An 18,976-nucleotide genomic window follows, 5' to 3' on the forward strand; every position below is an offset into this window, starting at 1 on the left:
AGCAGCGGTTTCTCAACAAAAGGAGAAAAAAACTCTCTCCCTGCAGGAAACGTTGTGAGGTCTGGTTATCATACAATCTCATATCATGTCAGGAAACATAACAATGTCTCATTATAAAACAACCACTTTTCATGGCACTATCCCAGCAGGAAATGTAGTGATGTCTGGCTATATAACAATATTTTTTCATGGCATTATCCCTGCATAAAACATAATGATGTCTTATTATAAAACAACCACGTTTCTTGGCATTTTTCTGGCAGGATTAAACAGCAAGGTTGATATAGTCCAAGTGCTGTTGGAAAAGTAGCAGTGACTCACTACACAACGGTTTTGTTGCTTGTCGGTCTCTTACAGTGGTCTGCAGCTTGGCAAACGTCTCACCTTAGTGTCACACCATCCGCTTTCCCCTCAAACTCCCAATGATAAATTCAGCTCACATACTGTGTCACTCTAGAAACGTTGGTATGATATGTAGGACAGAAAACGCAGCGTAACTGTGGCTTTGTTTTCTTCTAGCAACTGAGCTGACTGACGACTGTGGCAATATAAGGCTAGAATATAAGATATATAAGACTTTTAGTGTAACATGAGACAAAAACAATGGTCCTGTCTTGTTGGACCCGTCAAAATCCCCTTCTGTCCACCCTTAGTGTACTTTTGCGCTCTTGGTAAATGGACCTGCTCTTCAGTAGCACCTTTCTGGTCTTCCGACGACTCAAAGCGCTTCCACACTACATGTCACATTCACCCAGTCACACACACATTCACACATTGGTGGTCGAGGCTACTCAGTGACTATTCTCATGCACTCACACTAGGGGTGTACGATATGACGATAGTAGATCGGCATCACGGAGAGAATATTGTATCGTGCTACAGTGCACGTTCTATCTATTGTAGTTCTATGCTCATCCACGTGGCACAGACACTGACGGTCCTGTATTACTGAAAACTTATTCCTTATTCCTCATACAGCTAATGAGCCATCCGCGGTCTTTCTGTCAGTTTTGGAGGGAGGAGAGAGGATCACCTCATTAGTTTGTTTGAGGAACAGCTGTGTCTACAAAACAGGAGCCCTACAGTTATTTTAAGTTATTAACTGATACATGTTACAGTGTCAGAATGGGTGGCGCTGCTGAAGAGTTTGTTAATCAACAGAAATAAGACAATTCACAAGCTATCAGTATCAGCGGAGCTTGGCTCTGAAGGTAGCTGCAGGCAGCGCAGTCTCTGCTCAGACCCGGATACGTTCATGTCGCTGAATGCACACAGAGTTCGAAGCAGGAAGCTGGAGTTAAGAGAGAAAGTTGATAACCACCTATGTGGTTCCCTGTTATCTCTGACCGAGGCTGCAGGGTTTGTGTAGCCAGCTCAGTTGAAGAGAACCTGGCTCTGTTCAACTGAGTTCGGGGTCTGCGCTGCCTGCCGCCCCCCCCCCCCCCCCACACACACTCCCACCTCTTCTCAATTCAATACTTACTCATCCTTCCTCTCCCTACACATCACCTCCTTCACCTAACATATCATCAATCCCCCCTCCTCAGTCAGCTCACCCAAGTGACTCCACGTGACCTAGTGACCTGCTCAACGACCAATAATGTGCTGAGACTCTAACTAGCAATAAACGCAAGCCTATGCTAAACAATATTTCCATACTACGACTTCCTGACCACCTATAAATACTACATAAAAGACATGCTATCATCTTTCATGTATTCGAGAAGCATGTCTGTGTAGAAAGAGATGAAGACACTAACTCTAACCTAATCCCTGCCTAAGTGTGATATTATGTGATATCTGTGCACTCAACTAAAGAGATCCCAGATGTTATACAACTAGTATCCATCCACTCCGTCACCACACTAACCTAACCCCACACCACCTACACACACAGCCAACTCTCTTCATGCAAGTCATCACTAAACCCCTATCCCCAAAACGAATATATTCTATGTGTGTGACTCACTCGAACTCCCTAGTCTGACTCGCATAAACTTGAAGGACATGTGTAACCGTACGTGCACTATTTGTTTATTATTATGCGCAATGTATATATGGGCATCAATCACATATGTGTTCTCTCGACCCCAGTTTGTGTATGTCGTAACATACTCTCTACATATTGTTCGCGAACAAGTCTCCCTATATCCAGCAGCTGCAACCTCCGCACTCCACGTCCATACCCTCATAATCAATGCGCCTCTCTCTACTGCATCAGTACGATGTCGCTCAAAATAGATCTGTGACTCTTAAATATTAAGATCTCCATCAAACCAGATTTTGGACTGCAGACTCCACTGTACATTGCGCAGAATGTCGCAGTCACGAGACCTATGTGTGTCCTTATGCCTCCTGATGTACTCTTCTGAACATCACTCCACTGACTCAACTCGTCACACACGTACCTCAGCACCATGCTGTGTGTCTACTGTCACCCTAACATATCTCCACTCTGCACACTATCGTGATGTCCCGACGCACAGTCTGCGTCTCACTCTACATATAACAAGTTCTCATTAACACACATTCAAATTCCAAAAATAGTATAACCATGATGTACTATACACAAAAGACTCGCATTCCTGCCCTGTACGAGTGGCATGGAATCTTTAAATATCTTACATCATTACCTCAGTTCTTTTGCATGCACCAAAATCTAGCCAGGTTGGAGAGAACCGGGCTCCGGTCAACCTCCTTGGTAGTACCCCCCCCCCCCCCCCCCCCACCCACCCACCCCGATCGTTTTAGGGGACATCCCATGTAAACATGTAAACGAAATCCTCAATCAGGATGATGCACAGCGAATGATGTGGATGGGTACATTGCAATTGGTTGAAAGCCAAGTGCGTCTCATACAGAAACTAAAGAATACCATCAGCGTCACAATAATGGTACACTGATGCTGCCCAAGCGGTGTATTTTGATGCACCAGGACTGAGACCAGGCTGGAAGACCATTAGTGGATGAAGGAATAACAGCAAACACAAGAAGATGAAGCAAAAGAAAAAGAATATTAGTTGATGTCACAGGTAGTACGCTATTATTTTCTTTGGCTCTGGAAAACACATTAAAGGGAAAAAAGAGAGATCCAGGGTAATAAATACAAAATGAATAGCTGAGAAAATGAAGACTGAAGAGCGACATCATCTCAGTCTTTGGGCATGCAACAAATCTTCATGGGGATATGGAGCTGTGAGTTAGACCTGATGACAAAGCGACTGTGCAGCACAGCCTCTTTCTCTACTTACCAGTGTGGTGAAGATATAGTGATAATACTCTGTCATCATCCCCATGGCGAGAGCCTAAGAAAGAGAGTGACAGAAGGAGGCAGAGAGAGAGAGAGAGAGATTGGGAGAGGGAGAGATTTATAAATGAATAGGGAGGCAGATACAATATTTTGTCATATTTTGCACACACACAGACATTTGTCTGTTTGTGTGGCTGTAATACTGGCTGTATTACCATGTAATGTGAAGAGGCATATATTCTGCTATACTGCTACAGCCAGAGGCTCAGAGATAAGAAACAAACACCCACCAAAAAGAAAAACAGCTAAATAAAGCAAAAGGCAGAGCTCAGTCTCATCATGCATTTGGCATATGTAGAGAAATATGGAGGATAATGCATGATTTTTTAGACGTGGGACATCTGGGAAACACATAACGAAGTCACCCTACAATAACAAAGTCCACAGAGATCCTGTGGGAGGTTGTTTGGAAACTGGTGTTTATTTGGATTGGCCACAGCAGAATTTGAAGAAAAAAATAAACTAGTGAAGTGTGACACTTATGCTGTTGATTTGAATGTGTGAAAATACAAGCTTGGTGTGTAATATGATGCTTTTAGTGCTGGCTCTGTTCGGAACAGACTTTATTGGCACTGTCAATCAGGAAAGGTTCAAAAAGCTGATCAACATTTCTCAATAACAGTGTATAGTGTATAGAGCAACAATCACTGTAAATGGGGCAGGGTTTGTGGTTTACATTATTTCAGCACACCGATGGACATGTGCCCAGTTTACGAGGAATTATGTCAATATTTGACAATTCTGCACCTAACGATTTACATCCAGTGCCAGTGTGGGAGCCCAACCCTGCCTAAAGGATGTTTACACCAGGCGCTGTAAGAATATAGGGCCGGAAAATCATTAAGGATCCTGTCCACCCGGATAATGGCCTTTTCTCAGGTCAGGAAGAAGGTATCGGATACACCAGGCCCGCACTGAGAGGCTCAGAATGAGCTTCTCCCCTCAGGCCACAAGAATTCTTAATGAGGACACTGCCTAAGACTGCCCAATCAAACAGATATATTCAATATTGCAGTATTATTTTAATGCACAAACTGAATAAACTGATTATATTTCACTGGAAATGTGACAAATAAATAGTTTTATTTAAGGTATATGTCCCTAGACCTTCCTTCCGGTCTGTATTCTTTTTTTGGGGGGATTTTAATCGAGAGAAGGAAATTATAATTTAAGGGTATTTTAGAGGGTTCATTTTTGAAACATGCAAAGTGAGAATGAATGTAAAATAAAGGCGGATTTCAGTTTTGGGAGTCAAATTATGGACTCAGTATTAAGCTGAAATGGTGTTGTTCTCTGTTGAGTTTTACAAGACTTAAAATGTTAAATGATTACAAATTATAATGTAAAATGTAAATATAATAGAAGATTACAGTTCAGAGTATAATCGAGTTTTTTAAAAAAATTTTTTTTTTATTTATTCATTTGTTTTGTTTCTTTGGTATTGCTGCTATTCTGGGTTATCCTTTGGTTGATTTAGAAAAGCCAAAAAGAAGCCTTGTGGGCTTCAGTCTATTCCTTTTCCAGTTACTGATTGAGAAAATTTGTGTAAAATAATCAGTTTCCCATGATGCATGTAACCAAAATAAATTATTCATTCATTTAGTTGTATACAGAGAACAGCCTGCTTTCCCTCAAAGGTCGTCAAAAACCGTTGCTTTGTCATGCCTTTTGGCATGTGATATGAATGCAGAAGGCGCCCTTTTGGGTTTCTCTGGCAAAGCACCAGGCTTTCAACAAACAATATACAAATAATATTTGACATATTATGACGAGAGAGAAAATTTGAGACACAAGGTTGCTGGATGGTGTAAACACAGATTTTAATCCAAGAGCCCACTGGAGTGTCAGTATTTGACAACCTGGGATGTAAACACGAGAAAAGTAAAGTACCACTGCACAGGATGGAGTAGTGAATAATTTGCAATAGGTTGTGTTGCAAGCTCAACTTTCATGAAGGATTTTTTTTACAAATGCATTATGTAATTTCAACAACATTAAAAATATCCAACATCTAAATTTTCTCCCTCGCGTACATACTTTTTTTTTGCAAAACTTTTTCATTGAATAAAATAAGCTAAGGTACAGCAGTTTTATAAGAGTGTGAAAATGGAATTATAATAAGAGAATCGATGTACTCTACTCAACCCTATGGGATTGCAAGTAAGAGAATATGATACGATTCACAGGCAGATTGGCACATTGGTCATTACTGAACTCGACTTTGATGGTGAAGATGTAGCCCAAACACAAAACTTTTTTTTTTTTTTTTTTCTTTTACCAGCTAATTATGTGATCATCTGCTACAGTCATGGGCTTTGTGTAGCTCAAACACATGACATCAACTGTCAATGTCTACAGGTTGTTTGGGCTCACCTATACATATAGGGTCAGAATCTCAGACATCCAGTTGGGTCTTTGACTAGACCTGCTGTTTCTTTGGTTTACAAGGAGCCAACTGAGGTGGTTGGAGCACCTGATCAGGATGCTCCCTGGATGCCCCCCTGTGGAGGTAATCCAGGCATATTTCAGTGGGAGTCGACCCCTGGGCAAATCCGTATCTTGCTGGAGGGATTATCCCATCTGGCCTTGAAACACCTTGGGATCTCCCAGGAAGACTTAGAAGGCATGGCTGGGGAGGAGGACTTTGTGGCTTTGCTTTTGTCACAAGTAGCAAAATATGAACGGATGTACAAGCAAACGTTAAATTTGTAAGTTTAACACACAGAGGTGGAATCTGTAAAGCTACAGACCATGGACGTGTTGATACTGCTCTACTAAACCATCAGTTTAAAAGTTTCAGTCAAACGTTGTGGATGATACTCATCAAATCGATCCCTTTTGAATCGTTTTTTTGTTACCCCTCTGTTGAGGATCCGATATGACAATGCAGAGCCAGAAACACTGCAGTCCATTAATTGGTCAAGAGAGATTTGTAACTCTTGTTCGACAAGGACTCACCAAAAAAAACTGCTATTTTTAAATATCCCATTGATTGGTACAGATACTCTGAACTATCCAGCCTGTTCTTTGTTCTACCTAAATAATGTTGGTGCAGAACTTCTGTGCCGTTCTGTGGACAATCAATGAGGTGCAGACGTTTCTCTGCATTGTTGGTGTAAAGGAAGTTCAGTGAGAGCTGGATGGAGAAGTGATGCAGCTACAATCATTCAGTAATAACCAAACCTACATTAAAAGTGAGGTGGAAGTGCAAATCAGATCCAGGGTTTGGACATATTTCCATAAGGGTTATGTATGGGTTCCAAGGGAACGAAATTGAAATATTTGGTGGAAACAAATCGTCATGACTGTTGTCTGCCCTGGCTCCTTAATCATGGAACGATCTTTCCACAACATCAGAATAGCAAAAAAAAAAAAAAATTAAACTGAATTAAAATCTTTTTCTTTTTTATTGTGTAAAAATGTGGCACTTTCAGTGGACTTTTCAGTTGGACAGCATATCTGATAGTGTTAATGTACTCACTTGATTCTTGCAATTCTGTGCAGAACCCACATGGTTGAATGCACAAAGTCGCTTTGGATGAAAGCATCAGCTAGTAAACATAATGTAATATAGCTTGTAGAGACATTTGTTTAGAAATATTAGTAGAAAAAGCAGGGTCACACTAATGCTGAAACTGATAGCACAGAAGGGAAATCTTGATTAATGTCCCCATCAAAATACATTCTTCTCTGTTGCAGCTCCATTTTCTATTTTTAAGCTGATTAGATCAATGTAATTTTACATGACTGTTGCTTTGTTCACATTCAGCATGAGTTAGACTTTTGTCATCTGTCTGCGATTGCCACCTATGTTACAAAGCGACTATAGTGAGTTCTCCAGGAGCAATATGTACTCATTCACACCATTACCAAGGCAATCTGTCTCTAAAAATGCACCTCTGAGATGAGATTCTAAAGTGGAGCCTTTCTCTGTATTATTCTATTATCAACCAGACTGCGCGTGTGTGTGTGTGTGTTGGTTGGCTGCGTGCCACCCCATTCCAGCTGTATGGTGGAATATGGTGGTGTCAGAGTCCTGCCTGCCGTGCTGAGACTCACAAAACCAATATGAATCACAGATTAGGACTGTGTGGAAAGGATGATTAAACAGGCAGGAAGGGATAATGGCTGCTGATATCAGGTGGGAAACCTTGAGAAAGCCTCCAGCATTCCGTCGGAGGACCAGCCCACTCACTGGTGACTCACACGATGCCACTTCCTGGACTGTGTGATAACAGAAGACTGCTGGAAACCTTTCAGAGCTTATGTATATTCCAATTTCTGATGCCATGTATGGGAAATGAAAAATGAATAGAGAAGGACATCCTTTTCAGTTATAACAGTAGTTACGTTTTTAAACAAAGTCTAAGCTATCAACAGGACAGACAAAAACACTCCCCAAAGGTGTTGTAGCACTTAAAGGTGCACTTGTCATGATAGTATCATGGCAGCCCTCCTCTTCCCTTGTGTGGTTATTGTTTGTTTTCCCGTGTGTGATCCTTCATGTTTCTCCCCCTACTCTGTGTCTGTGTCTTTAAGCTTGGTGGGCGTGGCCTTCTCTGGCAGGCTGTGCCAGGTGAAACTCATTCCAGCAATCAACCCTCCAGCATAAGAAGACCGGCTTGAGACTCATTCGTCACCAGATCGTGCTATCTACTTGTGTGGTAAACTCCGCTGTTGATCCAGGGTACCTGTCAGTTTGTGCGTTTACCTGTGTGCCTAGCTTGTGAAGCTAATGTTTCATTATGTTTCTCTGCTGCAGATAGCCTTGCTTTTTTGTGCTTCCACGTCTCATTATCATCGCCTGCCTGCCTGCCTGCCTGCCTGCCTACCTGCCTGCCTGCTGGACTGTGTTCATTGTTGTTTGTACTGTGGACGCCATTACCATGTGGAGGACGCCACGTTTCCAGATCGGAACACCAACTCACTATGGACGCTCTGGAGAGCTCACCACCACTCACCACTGGATCCCTGGACACTTAACCCTCTCCCTTTGCACAGTCGCACTGTAGATATCTCTGTTCACATTAAATCACTTTAATTTTGTATACTCGTGTTGTGTCTTGCACTTGGGTCCTGTGTTCCTCAGTCGTTCCTTAACAGCACTTACATACAATTTGAAACAAATAGCTTATTCACTGCATTCACATTAATGTCGGAGCTGGAGTGTTATTACTGGATGTGCTTCTTGGTAAAGCAACGGGTCTCTAATCAAGTGTAAAAAGGTAAAGTTATTGGTTATGCTGATGGAAAAACAGCATCAGACAAATCCAGCAATACCAGCCGGTTCTCATTCTGAAGTCATCAGATATTGCAGCTTTGTCAGCAAACCCATTTTGTGGACATTGATACCTAGCGTGTAATATGGAGTGATACCTAGCGTGTTATATCGAGACGAGGAAGTCACTGACAAAGCATCCTGGGATGGGAATGTGTTGAAAATATTCTCTTCAAGACCATGCATGGGTAAAAATACAGTATTTTTGATCAGTTACAGGAAATTGCATTTTGCTAGAGTCTATTGGAAAATACTGCCAAATAATGCTATCTGGACTGCATACATTGTGTCAGTCAAAGTCAAATGTCCAAGTTCTTATTATTTGTAAAGCCGAAATTTTGCAAAATTTATTGCAAATTCAACGTTTTTGAGTGATCTGCACATATAAAAGAATACCAACAACTTTTTGACAGATGTAAGGAGTAATAGAGGTCAGGTCCTCTACTTACTTTAGCCTAAAACTGTTAAAAACATTTATCCAGGTAGAAAAAATGGTGGCTGGGACTGGCTCACTACCTGAACCACCATCAAATTTTGTAGACTATTTTGTCAGGCCAGTACAAATCTTCAAACTACTGACAGTCCATCAAATGAATTTATTCTAAACTTGGCAGTATATATGTAAAGATTTGATTATTTAATTTATCAAGAGGGACGATTATCTTCAGAGGAATGGTTGCTCAATTGGCAGTACAGGTGCTCTGAGCCATGGCAATCTATAGCAGCTTTTACACAGAGATTGTGCTGTAGGGCCGCAACGTAGCCACCCATTTATACCACCCCTGCACTTTATCACAGAATCAACCAACAGCTGCATCATTCCACTCCAGTGTGATTACACACTGCATCACAGCATCCTGCAATCAAAGGGGGCATGAGTGTCTGCCTTTAGCTACATAAAACATGTGTGTCACAGCACTTTCTTAACAATATTAAAAGCATAAACATGTCAATCACAATAATTTACCATCTCTGCCATAGGACAGCTGATCTTGTCCTCTGCTCAGGTAAGGAGCTCTCAAATCTCATTGTTTTCCCATTTTGTGGACATTTACGGCCACTGTTGTTCTTTTTTTGAATAAGCCGCTATGCTAGCAGCTGCTTTTTTAAATCTGGGTCACAAACAGAAACACGCTGTTAAATTGTCACACTGCCCACACTGCAGCCCATCATCAAGTTTTTCCAGGTTTACGTTTTACGCAGAGCTCATTTAGGGGCTGTTACTACCTCCGTTCCCAGCTCAGAGGCGAGACCACTTTGTCCCTCCTTTCCGCTATCAGACGTTATATATAGCACCGTGAGATGGCATAAAGGCGTGATATTCCTTCCTTGAACAGACATTCTAAATGCAGCTTATATGTTGGTCTCAGGGACAAAATCATATAAGATCCCAAATAAATAAGAAGAATTAAAGAATTCTCATTGAAAAAGATTCCAAGTGATAGTTAGCTATAGGCTATGCTTTTGATAAAGTTAATTTCCTGGACATGTGGGTTTAGAATGAGTCCAGTACTCTGCACACTTTATGTAAAAAAAAAAAGGAATGGAAAACTTAACTGCTTGCAAAAATAACCCCATATCCCTAAAACAAGGTCTACCAAGAAGCCAACTCTTCAGACTCTGATAAATTATCATATGATAGAGGATTTTATTGACGATTCTGTACATGAAACAAAGGTTTATAGCACGGGGTTAACCAAGTGGTTGAGTGGAGAAAGCTTATAATACGGCCTTACAGAAATCACTAGTACAACCTATACCCTCTATAGCTTTTGAGTAGGCTCTAATATTTGAAAAGCATTGGCACATTTTATCATCAGACCCAGCAATATCCATGGATTTAAAAGAACCTTCATTATAGTAATAGTCTATCAAAGGGAACATAACCTTAGAGACAGACTTGTGCATGCTAATGTGCAATGAGTGCAAAAAAGTACTGTTAAAACCTCCTCCAAACGGGTGCTCCAAATGCAGAGGATGTGCTCAATGTAAAAATATGGCCAAAGATAACTACTATACTCACCCTCACACTGGGAAAAGGTATTTCATCTATGATGTCACTAAATGTCTAAATGTCCCTGCGGGTTATCCTATGTTGATAGGTGATACACAAGCCCAATAATACCTGCGCCACACTGCCTACCCCCGTACATGACAGCTACCTTGCTGAACTGTTAGGCATGTAGTGTTCACAAAGGTAGCATTGCTTTTCAGCCATGCCTCTATTGCTATGATTTGCTTTTGGTAAAGGCCATTAATAATTAATTAATATTAATTAATAATAATTAATAATTTCACAATAAAAGCTGTGTGTTAACAAGTCAAGCGGTTCTATCCACTGAAACACAAGAGTGCATTTAATTTGAAATGGAAACAAGAAGTTAAACAAAAACTGTGTGTTTTTCTTTCTTGTCTGTAACATATTCCACAGATACAGACATTGAAACTGTAGTGAGAGGTATAATGTTGCTGATATGATGTCATATTGAGTATTAACAGATAATGTCTTCCCAGTTAATTTTGCATTGCAAACTACTGGTGCTTGAACAATATTTTCAAAAATGTATGCTGTATGTTCTCTGAATAAAAAAGGTTAGGTGACCTACTGACTGTCCAGTCTTATCTTTCTGTTTGTTTTTTTTCTTAAAATGTCTGACTTTCTTCTGAATATGTGAACCCTAAATATCATGCCTGTAAATGAAATCATTTTGTTGTTTTTGAAGGGTATATTTAACAACACGTTATCCCTGCTCTTCTTTGTGCAACACATCATCACAGAAATTAAATAAATATTGATCTTGTCACCTGACTGTCTTGTTGTCCTTCTTGTTGTTTACATTTTTGGGGTAAAGGCTTGGCTGATAGCGGATGGAGAGTACCTACAATCTCTAAACTGGTTGGTGTGTCATGTAATGAGAATATCAGGGTGGGACAGTCAAGTCTTTCATTACCTCCCATTAGCAGGGTTTCTCTCTGACATTATTAATGGGAGTACTCCTCGACCTTCCCCAGTGATCTACCACTTAGACATTGATTAAAAACCCTGGGAGAGTGACAAGGTGCTGGGGGTGAGTCATGTTGTCTTTAATATTTGATAAATCGTGCAAGCACAGGAAGCATGAATGCTTGTTAGTTGAGCTACTCATTGCAATTTCCCCGTTTATGCCAAATGACATGCTTGGGCCGAACGGAAAAGCCATTTTGTAGAAATGGTTAAACAGAAGTCTAACTCATGGATGTGTCTACCTCTGCTTCAATCTTTTTTGTATTAATGTAAATTCTCCCCTCTACACAAACTATGTGTCAATGAGACATTAGCCAGCACATATAATGTAAAAACATTTATATTTGTGAGTCATTTTAAGCTTGTCTTAATATATCTAGGGTTGTTTTCCTGGTATATGTAAATGTATAATTATTACAGAGTATTTCATTGTCTGCCCAAAGCCCAAAAATTCACTGTCACATCTAGTCACACTGGTGTAAACTGGCAGGTTTTCATAAGGTTGCAGACCAGAGCATTACATAACACCATGAACAGTTCTGTCCAGCTGCATTCTCAGCTCACACTGCCCGGCCACCTTTAACAGCATATCATACAGCTGCGAAAGGTGGCTTTTGGCGTCGGGATATGCCAAAAATCACTGCAAAGTCAGCAGTATTTCATGAATTCAAAATGAAAACAGGCTGAAATATGTGGAATAGGTTTCTGTCCTTCACAGGTTTGAGCAGTATTTTAGTTAAAATTTTAAAAAATGGCATGTGACATGACCTCTGGTCTTTCTCACACATCCATCAAACATTGTGACCTCCATACCCTTACTTTTTGCCTCACTATATATAATGGGCACACTACTGACTATGGTGGCACAGCATGTTAACTTAGTTGCAGCTGCAAGTAAAATGCAGGATTCTCAAACTCCCTACCAGTTTCTGCAACCTGATAATCAATAAACCGTAATAATTTGACCTAATTAAGGGAAAATCAATTTAACCTGAAGGACTAAAACTTATTCCACATAATTCAGCCTGTCTTATTTTGACTTTTTTTTTTTCGATTCTGCAGTGATTTTGGCGAAAGATGCTGAGACCAAAAGCCACTTTTTGGGGCTGTATGATACACCGCAAACGGTGGCCAGGCGCTGTGAGCTGCACAGCCAGACAAAACCATCTGTGGTGTTATGATATGCTGCCAGATGTCCAGACGTCGGGATGGCACCTGCCACAGCAGCATGATAAGCCAATAGGCGGCGTCAGGTGAGAATGCAGCCGGATGGAACCTGTCGCACCTGCATGACATGCCGCTGCACTGCGTCATGTTGCAACGCTGCCTGTAACGACGTAATATGAAGAGCGCATTGGTCTCTACAGGGCAGGCAGGACAAACCCCCAAACTTTCATGCAGGAGTCCGGTGTTTACTATCTGTCTGAATGTGATGTTTTTTTGTGCACCTTACCATGTGCCTCTTTTGCCTAAATCTAATCATCTGTGCCAGCATGTAGGTTTGTCTTCATCTCTGCATTGGTTGACATGTACCATGTGAGAAAGTGTTGTATTAATTATACAATATATAATTCCATGTATTGTTTATATCACAGTGAAGTCGGTAGTCAAGTCAAGTCTGTAGAGCTATGCCTTTAAATATGTAGACACACACACACACACACGCACACACATACCTGCTTCAGGATCCCGGCAGCCATTTCGTGGCCACAGTCAAAGATGATGTGGAACTCCTTCCCCCTCTTCATCTCTTTCAACAGCGGCTTAGCATCCTTGGTCTCTGCAGGTAGCTGCCGGATCTTTAACCGGATGTTGTACCGCGATGGCGCCTTTATAAGCTCTTGCAACCGAATCAGACCTGTAGGGAAAAGCAACAAAGACAGAAAAAAATACAATTTAAAGTTTTCTTTTGCCTGAAGAGTCATTGCTGTGTGAAAAATGAGCCCAATTGCAACTGGTACAGTCCTGCTCCCATGAGAGCGATGAATTTCTCTAAAAGGAAATTTCAAATATATGTACATACATTTCCACAGTAATTGAGGTAACAGCTACTCTTGATTCATTTGGCAGTGGTGGTTATAATTAGAGAGAGGATAAGAAAGCTGCAGGGATATATTTCTGTTGTCAGTTTATTTCTAATGAAATCCATTTCTCTTCGACACCCTCCCCTGCCCTCTATCCTACATCCTAAACACAAGAGTTTTCTCTCAGCGTCTTTCCATTTCCTCTCCCGTCGTCTTTCTCATTGTCCTTTTTGTCCTTGTGATATTATCCACAATGCATCTAAACAGTCTGCATCGCCTCTGTCTCAGCAGACTTTGATCCAGCTTTGCAAATATTTTTAACAAACAGCAGAACAAAGAAAGACACATATCAATATTGGCCATTACCTGACATTCATGATTCATCATGGATGACATTGATTCTGTGCTCACTATCGATCCCTCTCTTTCTCTGTAGGCCACTCTCTGTTGTGCAGAGAATATTTGTGAAGTCAACCTTGCAGAGGAAATTGACAGGGACTTCAACCCAATCATAAACATCTTAATCTTGACGGATTCACTTATGCCGTAATGTCCAATAAGTATTTCCCTTCTCAGTCGCTGATCAATCATTTTTGTGTTGCAGCAGAAGAATGTGTATGTTTGTATGCACACTCTCTGAATGCAGAGTAATGCAGCGCTTTTTCATTCAAACTTGTATCCATGTACAGCGCTTAATGAAGGAATATTTTCTCTAAATCTAGTTTCTTGAATGTAGTTTCTGTATATCCACCTGGGAGATGTTATGTATACTATTCTGATCCAGGGGTGTAAATATAGACAATGCAGCCATAACATTTGCACTGGGGCCCATGGGGTAAGGGGACCCAAAGAGAGAGTGGGCTCTCCAACAATATGTTGGGCAAAAAAAAGACCCTTGCTTGTAGCTAAGATTGCCACCTTAAAATCTGTATGTGACCTTGGAAGACCTATTTAACTTAAAAATGGAGACATCTGCCATATCTCCCACTAATAAAGGCAAACTTATCTCTATCATGATTTTACTTTTTTCTTTTTGTTTTGTTGAAATATTCATCAAAAATAAACAACCAAATATTTAAGAATGTTTGTTTATTCTGCATAAACTGCAAAGTATTAAAAATAAAGATGAACTTTAATAAAGTGTATTAATATATATACACGTATATATATATACGTATATATATATATATATATATATATATATATATATATATATATATATACACATATATATATATATATATAGAGAGAGAGAGAGAGAGAGAGTAGAGAGAGAGAGAGGGAAAGTTGTAATTATTTTACCTTGTTTTGTAATATGCTTCATTATTACTATTATTTTCAATTTTTTTTTAAATTAAATAAACCAGTAGGAATACAACTCAGAAAATCAACAGTGGACGGTTTGTAATGTGAATATTTTGGGTTAGTTGTGCTCTTGTTACATCTATTTAAAAATCCTCCCCTGCTCGCCAGCTCCAAACTACTCTGCCTTAAAGTGTAATTTCAATATCTTTCAACCTGGGCCCTATTTTCTCATGTTTGTGTGTCACTGACCAAATGGAGCAACATTTTCTGAAAGCAGCCCAGCACTGACAGAGAGCGCTACAGCCAGGAATGGCACAATAGACTGCGATGTAATCCCTGCAGACAATTGAGCGAGTGCTGTAACTATACTGTATGTCCACTAAGAGAGAGTTTTTGCCACTGACTGACTCAGACTGCTAGTGTGGAAAGGATCCCTATAGAGATAGACCTCTTTGTTTAAGAGCAATTAAGAGTAATCTTTTCTGATTAAACCAGACACAGCCTTGAAATCGCTACCTTCACACTCACCAGACTCCATTTAAATAAACAGTAATTTTATCATCATAAAAGTCTACAGAAATTAAATAAAACTCACAAAGCTGTCTTTGCTCGTTTTTCCAATATTCAATATTCCAACAATCACCAGCTCTGGTTAAAAAAACAAAAAATGTAATTTACTAACTACAATACACACTACAATTACTGTTTGTTTAAATAGAGTCTGGTTAAATTGGCGATGACGATATTGAGTCTATTTGTAATTAAACAAAAATGATCTTTTTAACAGAAAAGTCTATCTCTGTAGGGATAATTTCCATGATAACAATAACACAGTGGCAAAAACATGCCCTTTAGGGGGCTGTTCATTGACGGTGCTCAATTGTCCGTAGGTATTACACTGCAGCTTACTCAATACTGGACCTATTTCAAAAATTCCTATTAGTAATGTAGATACAATAACAGGGAAAAATAGTGTCCAGTTTGTGTTAACCTTAAATACAAATGCGCCGACTTGCTGCCATTCTCCTCTGACTCTTATTTAAAAACCAAAGTGGTCACAGGTAATTAATCCAACTCCTGTTTATCACAAGTGAATTCACACTGACTGGACCAGATGCTATTTTGAATACTAGTCCAGCATCAGTTCTTCCATCTACAAACAGACGCATCGTCTGAAGCGGCGCAGCAGGTCTGTGTCTCTGCCCGAAGCCCATCGTCCCCAGCTGTTTGGCCTGTGGCATTATTTGTTTACTTCCTGCTTCCAGATGAGTGCACTGCACTGTGGGAAACCAGCCTGCAGTCTGCTGGAGCTTCAGCAGCCAGGCGCTGGTTTTCATTAAATCAAACACTCTGTTGCACACTGATGATGATATCTCCAGAGTGTTGACCTGTGAGACACTGCCAGTGTTCCATTTAACCATCTCATGACAAAGTGACTCTGCAGCTGGAGTTCACCTCACACAACCATTGTGTGTAACATAAACACACCACACTATAAAGGTTTGCAGTTGTGTCACAGAGCTCCCCGTAGCTATGGCTGCCGGAGAACTGGCTGTAAACAAATCTCTCTAAATGTGTGCAACAACAGTAAATGATGTGGTGAGCTGTGTATTCATTCAGTGATGGCATAGCAGCCGGGTCATCAGAAGAAAATGTTGGCACTGTACGTTTCTGCAGACCACGAATGTAACATTTGTACATTTCAGATATATCACATTACCATTTCTAAAGTGAAGTGAAGAATGTGCGGGTGGAGGAGGGGATGTTTGATGGCGAACACTTGACAAGCTGCAGACCACTGTTTGGCCTAATAAACAACAAAACTAGTTGTTTTTTTAGCAACCTGTTTCTGTTTCCCAGTGACTTGTTTTTTTCCTTGCTGCATTTCCAGCCAAGATTGTGTCTCCAAAACCAAGTTTTTTAAGGCCATACATGATCCTTTCCTAACCTAAATAAAGAAATAATGAAAAGTGAATAATAATGGTATTGAAAACATGGAATTAAAAAATTTAATTAATAGCAATTAACTATTGAAATTCTGTGATTAATTTAGACTTTTTTTTTTAAATCATTTGACAGCCCTAGATAAAAATACATTGTCTTTTCTGATCTGATACCCCTATCAACAGGATGAAATTATTCATCAGTGCCTTCTCAAATTGTTACAAATCCCTGGTGAAAAAAATAAATCTGTTTTCACTCCCTAATTAATTAACACATTATGACTGATTATCTGTACATAAACAGAATTGTGATGACAGTGGGGAGTTATGTGATAGGAATAACTCTTAGGGGAGGATGAAGTTCGCTCAGTTGTCGTGTAGATTGGTCTGATGTCTTAAGGTGTTGGATGTGATATTATTTTAATGTACTTAGGCAAATTAAATTCATCCATAATTTTGCAACAAACAAAAAATGACTAAAAACTTCCCATTTAGCCATTAACAAGAACGTGTATGTAAAATCAATGTGTAACTCCCTGAATAAAAAACTCACTTTCACAATTGTAGTTTGGGTGCTGTTATTTTTCACTACACATACAGCAGCTTGTTTCTCAGCCCACTTCATTCATGCCATTTCTCTGTGCTACATGATGAAGTGTCTGTCAGTCTGGGCAAAGGGCCAGAGGTGTCAACTCAACCCCCGTGACTTTGATGACTACAGTCAAAATGAGAATCAGTTTAGACTTCACCAACAATGATAGGCGTAGACTCTACATGATGCAGGGTACATGCTGCCTACTATACAGCATGCAGAATATGTGCATTTGCCCCCCTCAGTTAAGACATAATACTAGCAGAGGACATTACCTTTGACATGGTTAACCCTTTAAATGATGCCTAGAGTGGCATCACTTGTTTTGTGCTGCTTTCAGATGCCTTCCGCAGCATTTAAACTGAACCCTGAGCAAATCAGTGCTATTTCTCTCAAAAACATCGGTAAGGGCCAATAAGCAACTTGGTAAAAAATGACCTTAAACTGCAGGAATTTATGAGATAGTATTATTAAAATGCCAGGCTATTATGTCTAAGGGAAAAAAGCTAGTGAAATATTATATTTATAGCTAATAATTATAACTTCATATTTAATATCATGATTCATAATTAACATATTTTTAAGCTAGTAATTTCCTTTTTTTAAAATTGTTCTCCTTTTTTCTTCATTATAATTCAGGTAATTTTTTTTAACTAATGTCTCGCTAACATTGGGGTAATTTAATTTCTTCTTTTGTTGCACATTTTTCCCCATGTTTTTGAAATAAATCAAATCAATGCTTTCAAAAGGGTTAAAGGGGTTTTAAAGGGTTAAAGACAGTTACCCTATAAATTGATGTTGCTAAGGCACAATTTTTTTTACCAAAATGGAGGAAATGAAGTTTTGATGCTCTACATTTTTTTGCAGAGGACCCCCATATCCCCCGTACATGTCCTCCCTCTATATAGAAATAAAACCTTGCCAACAACATTCAGACTGACAATTTTAGGATCTGATCCACATGCAGCAAATAACTGACATTTTGAGAATTTGAGAAAAATCTGGCCCAGATTCTTCCTTTACAGCAAAATCCAGTCAGTGACATCTGATTTACTGTACATGACAGATGGACAGACGCATGGACAGATGGACACATGCTGATCCATTTAGTCCCTTCCATGATTCCACTGGGGTGGCCTCCATGCTTGACAAATTCTTGATGTGCCCAAGTAGTATGAGCAGAGGTCCTCCAACATGGGCACCACTTGCTGTGATCTAGAGTGTTTACCTGGATTAACCCTTTGAAACCTAGAGCTACATCACTTTTCTTGTATTTGTATTTATATCTTTAAACCCTGAGCAAACTGGTATGATTGATTCCAAAAACATGGGAAAAAAAGGTAATGTGAAACTTGGTAAGAAATGTTCCAGAAATTGCAAGAAGTTAACTGATTTTGAAAATGGTTTTAATACAGCTGAGGCAGGGAATGGCTGAGGTAGGGACAAACTTTATTTTTCATATATACACATATATATATTGAGTTTTGAGTCTTGTTTGTATTTTTTACTATTAATATTGT

At 39.8% G+C, this 18,976-nt stretch overlaps 1 protein-coding gene across 1 annotated transcript in view; it reads right to left on the reverse strand.

Moving 5' to 3' along the window:
- The window catches only part of grik2 (glutamate receptor, ionotropic, kainate 2), a 342,742-nt gene that overhangs the window by 195,070 nt on the left and 128,696 nt on the right, over positions 1-18,976 (reverse strand). The window contains exons 4-5 of the mRNA XM_042489444.1: positions 13,269-13,450; positions 3,252-3,305 (exon numbers count right to left, since the gene is read on the reverse strand). Of these exons, the coding sequence (XP_042345378.1) occupies positions 3,252-3,305; positions 13,269-13,450 (236 nt within the window). The remainder of the gene's footprint in view (positions 1-3,251; positions 3,306-13,268; positions 13,451-18,976) is intronic.

The sequence above is a fragment of the Plectropomus leopardus genome, chromosome 7 (assembly GCF_008729295.1).
Source record: "Plectropomus leopardus isolate mb chromosome 7, YSFRI_Pleo_2.0, whole genome shotgun sequence".
Taxonomy (NCBI): domain Eukaryota; kingdom Metazoa; phylum Chordata; class Actinopteri; order Perciformes; family Serranidae; genus Plectropomus; species Plectropomus leopardus.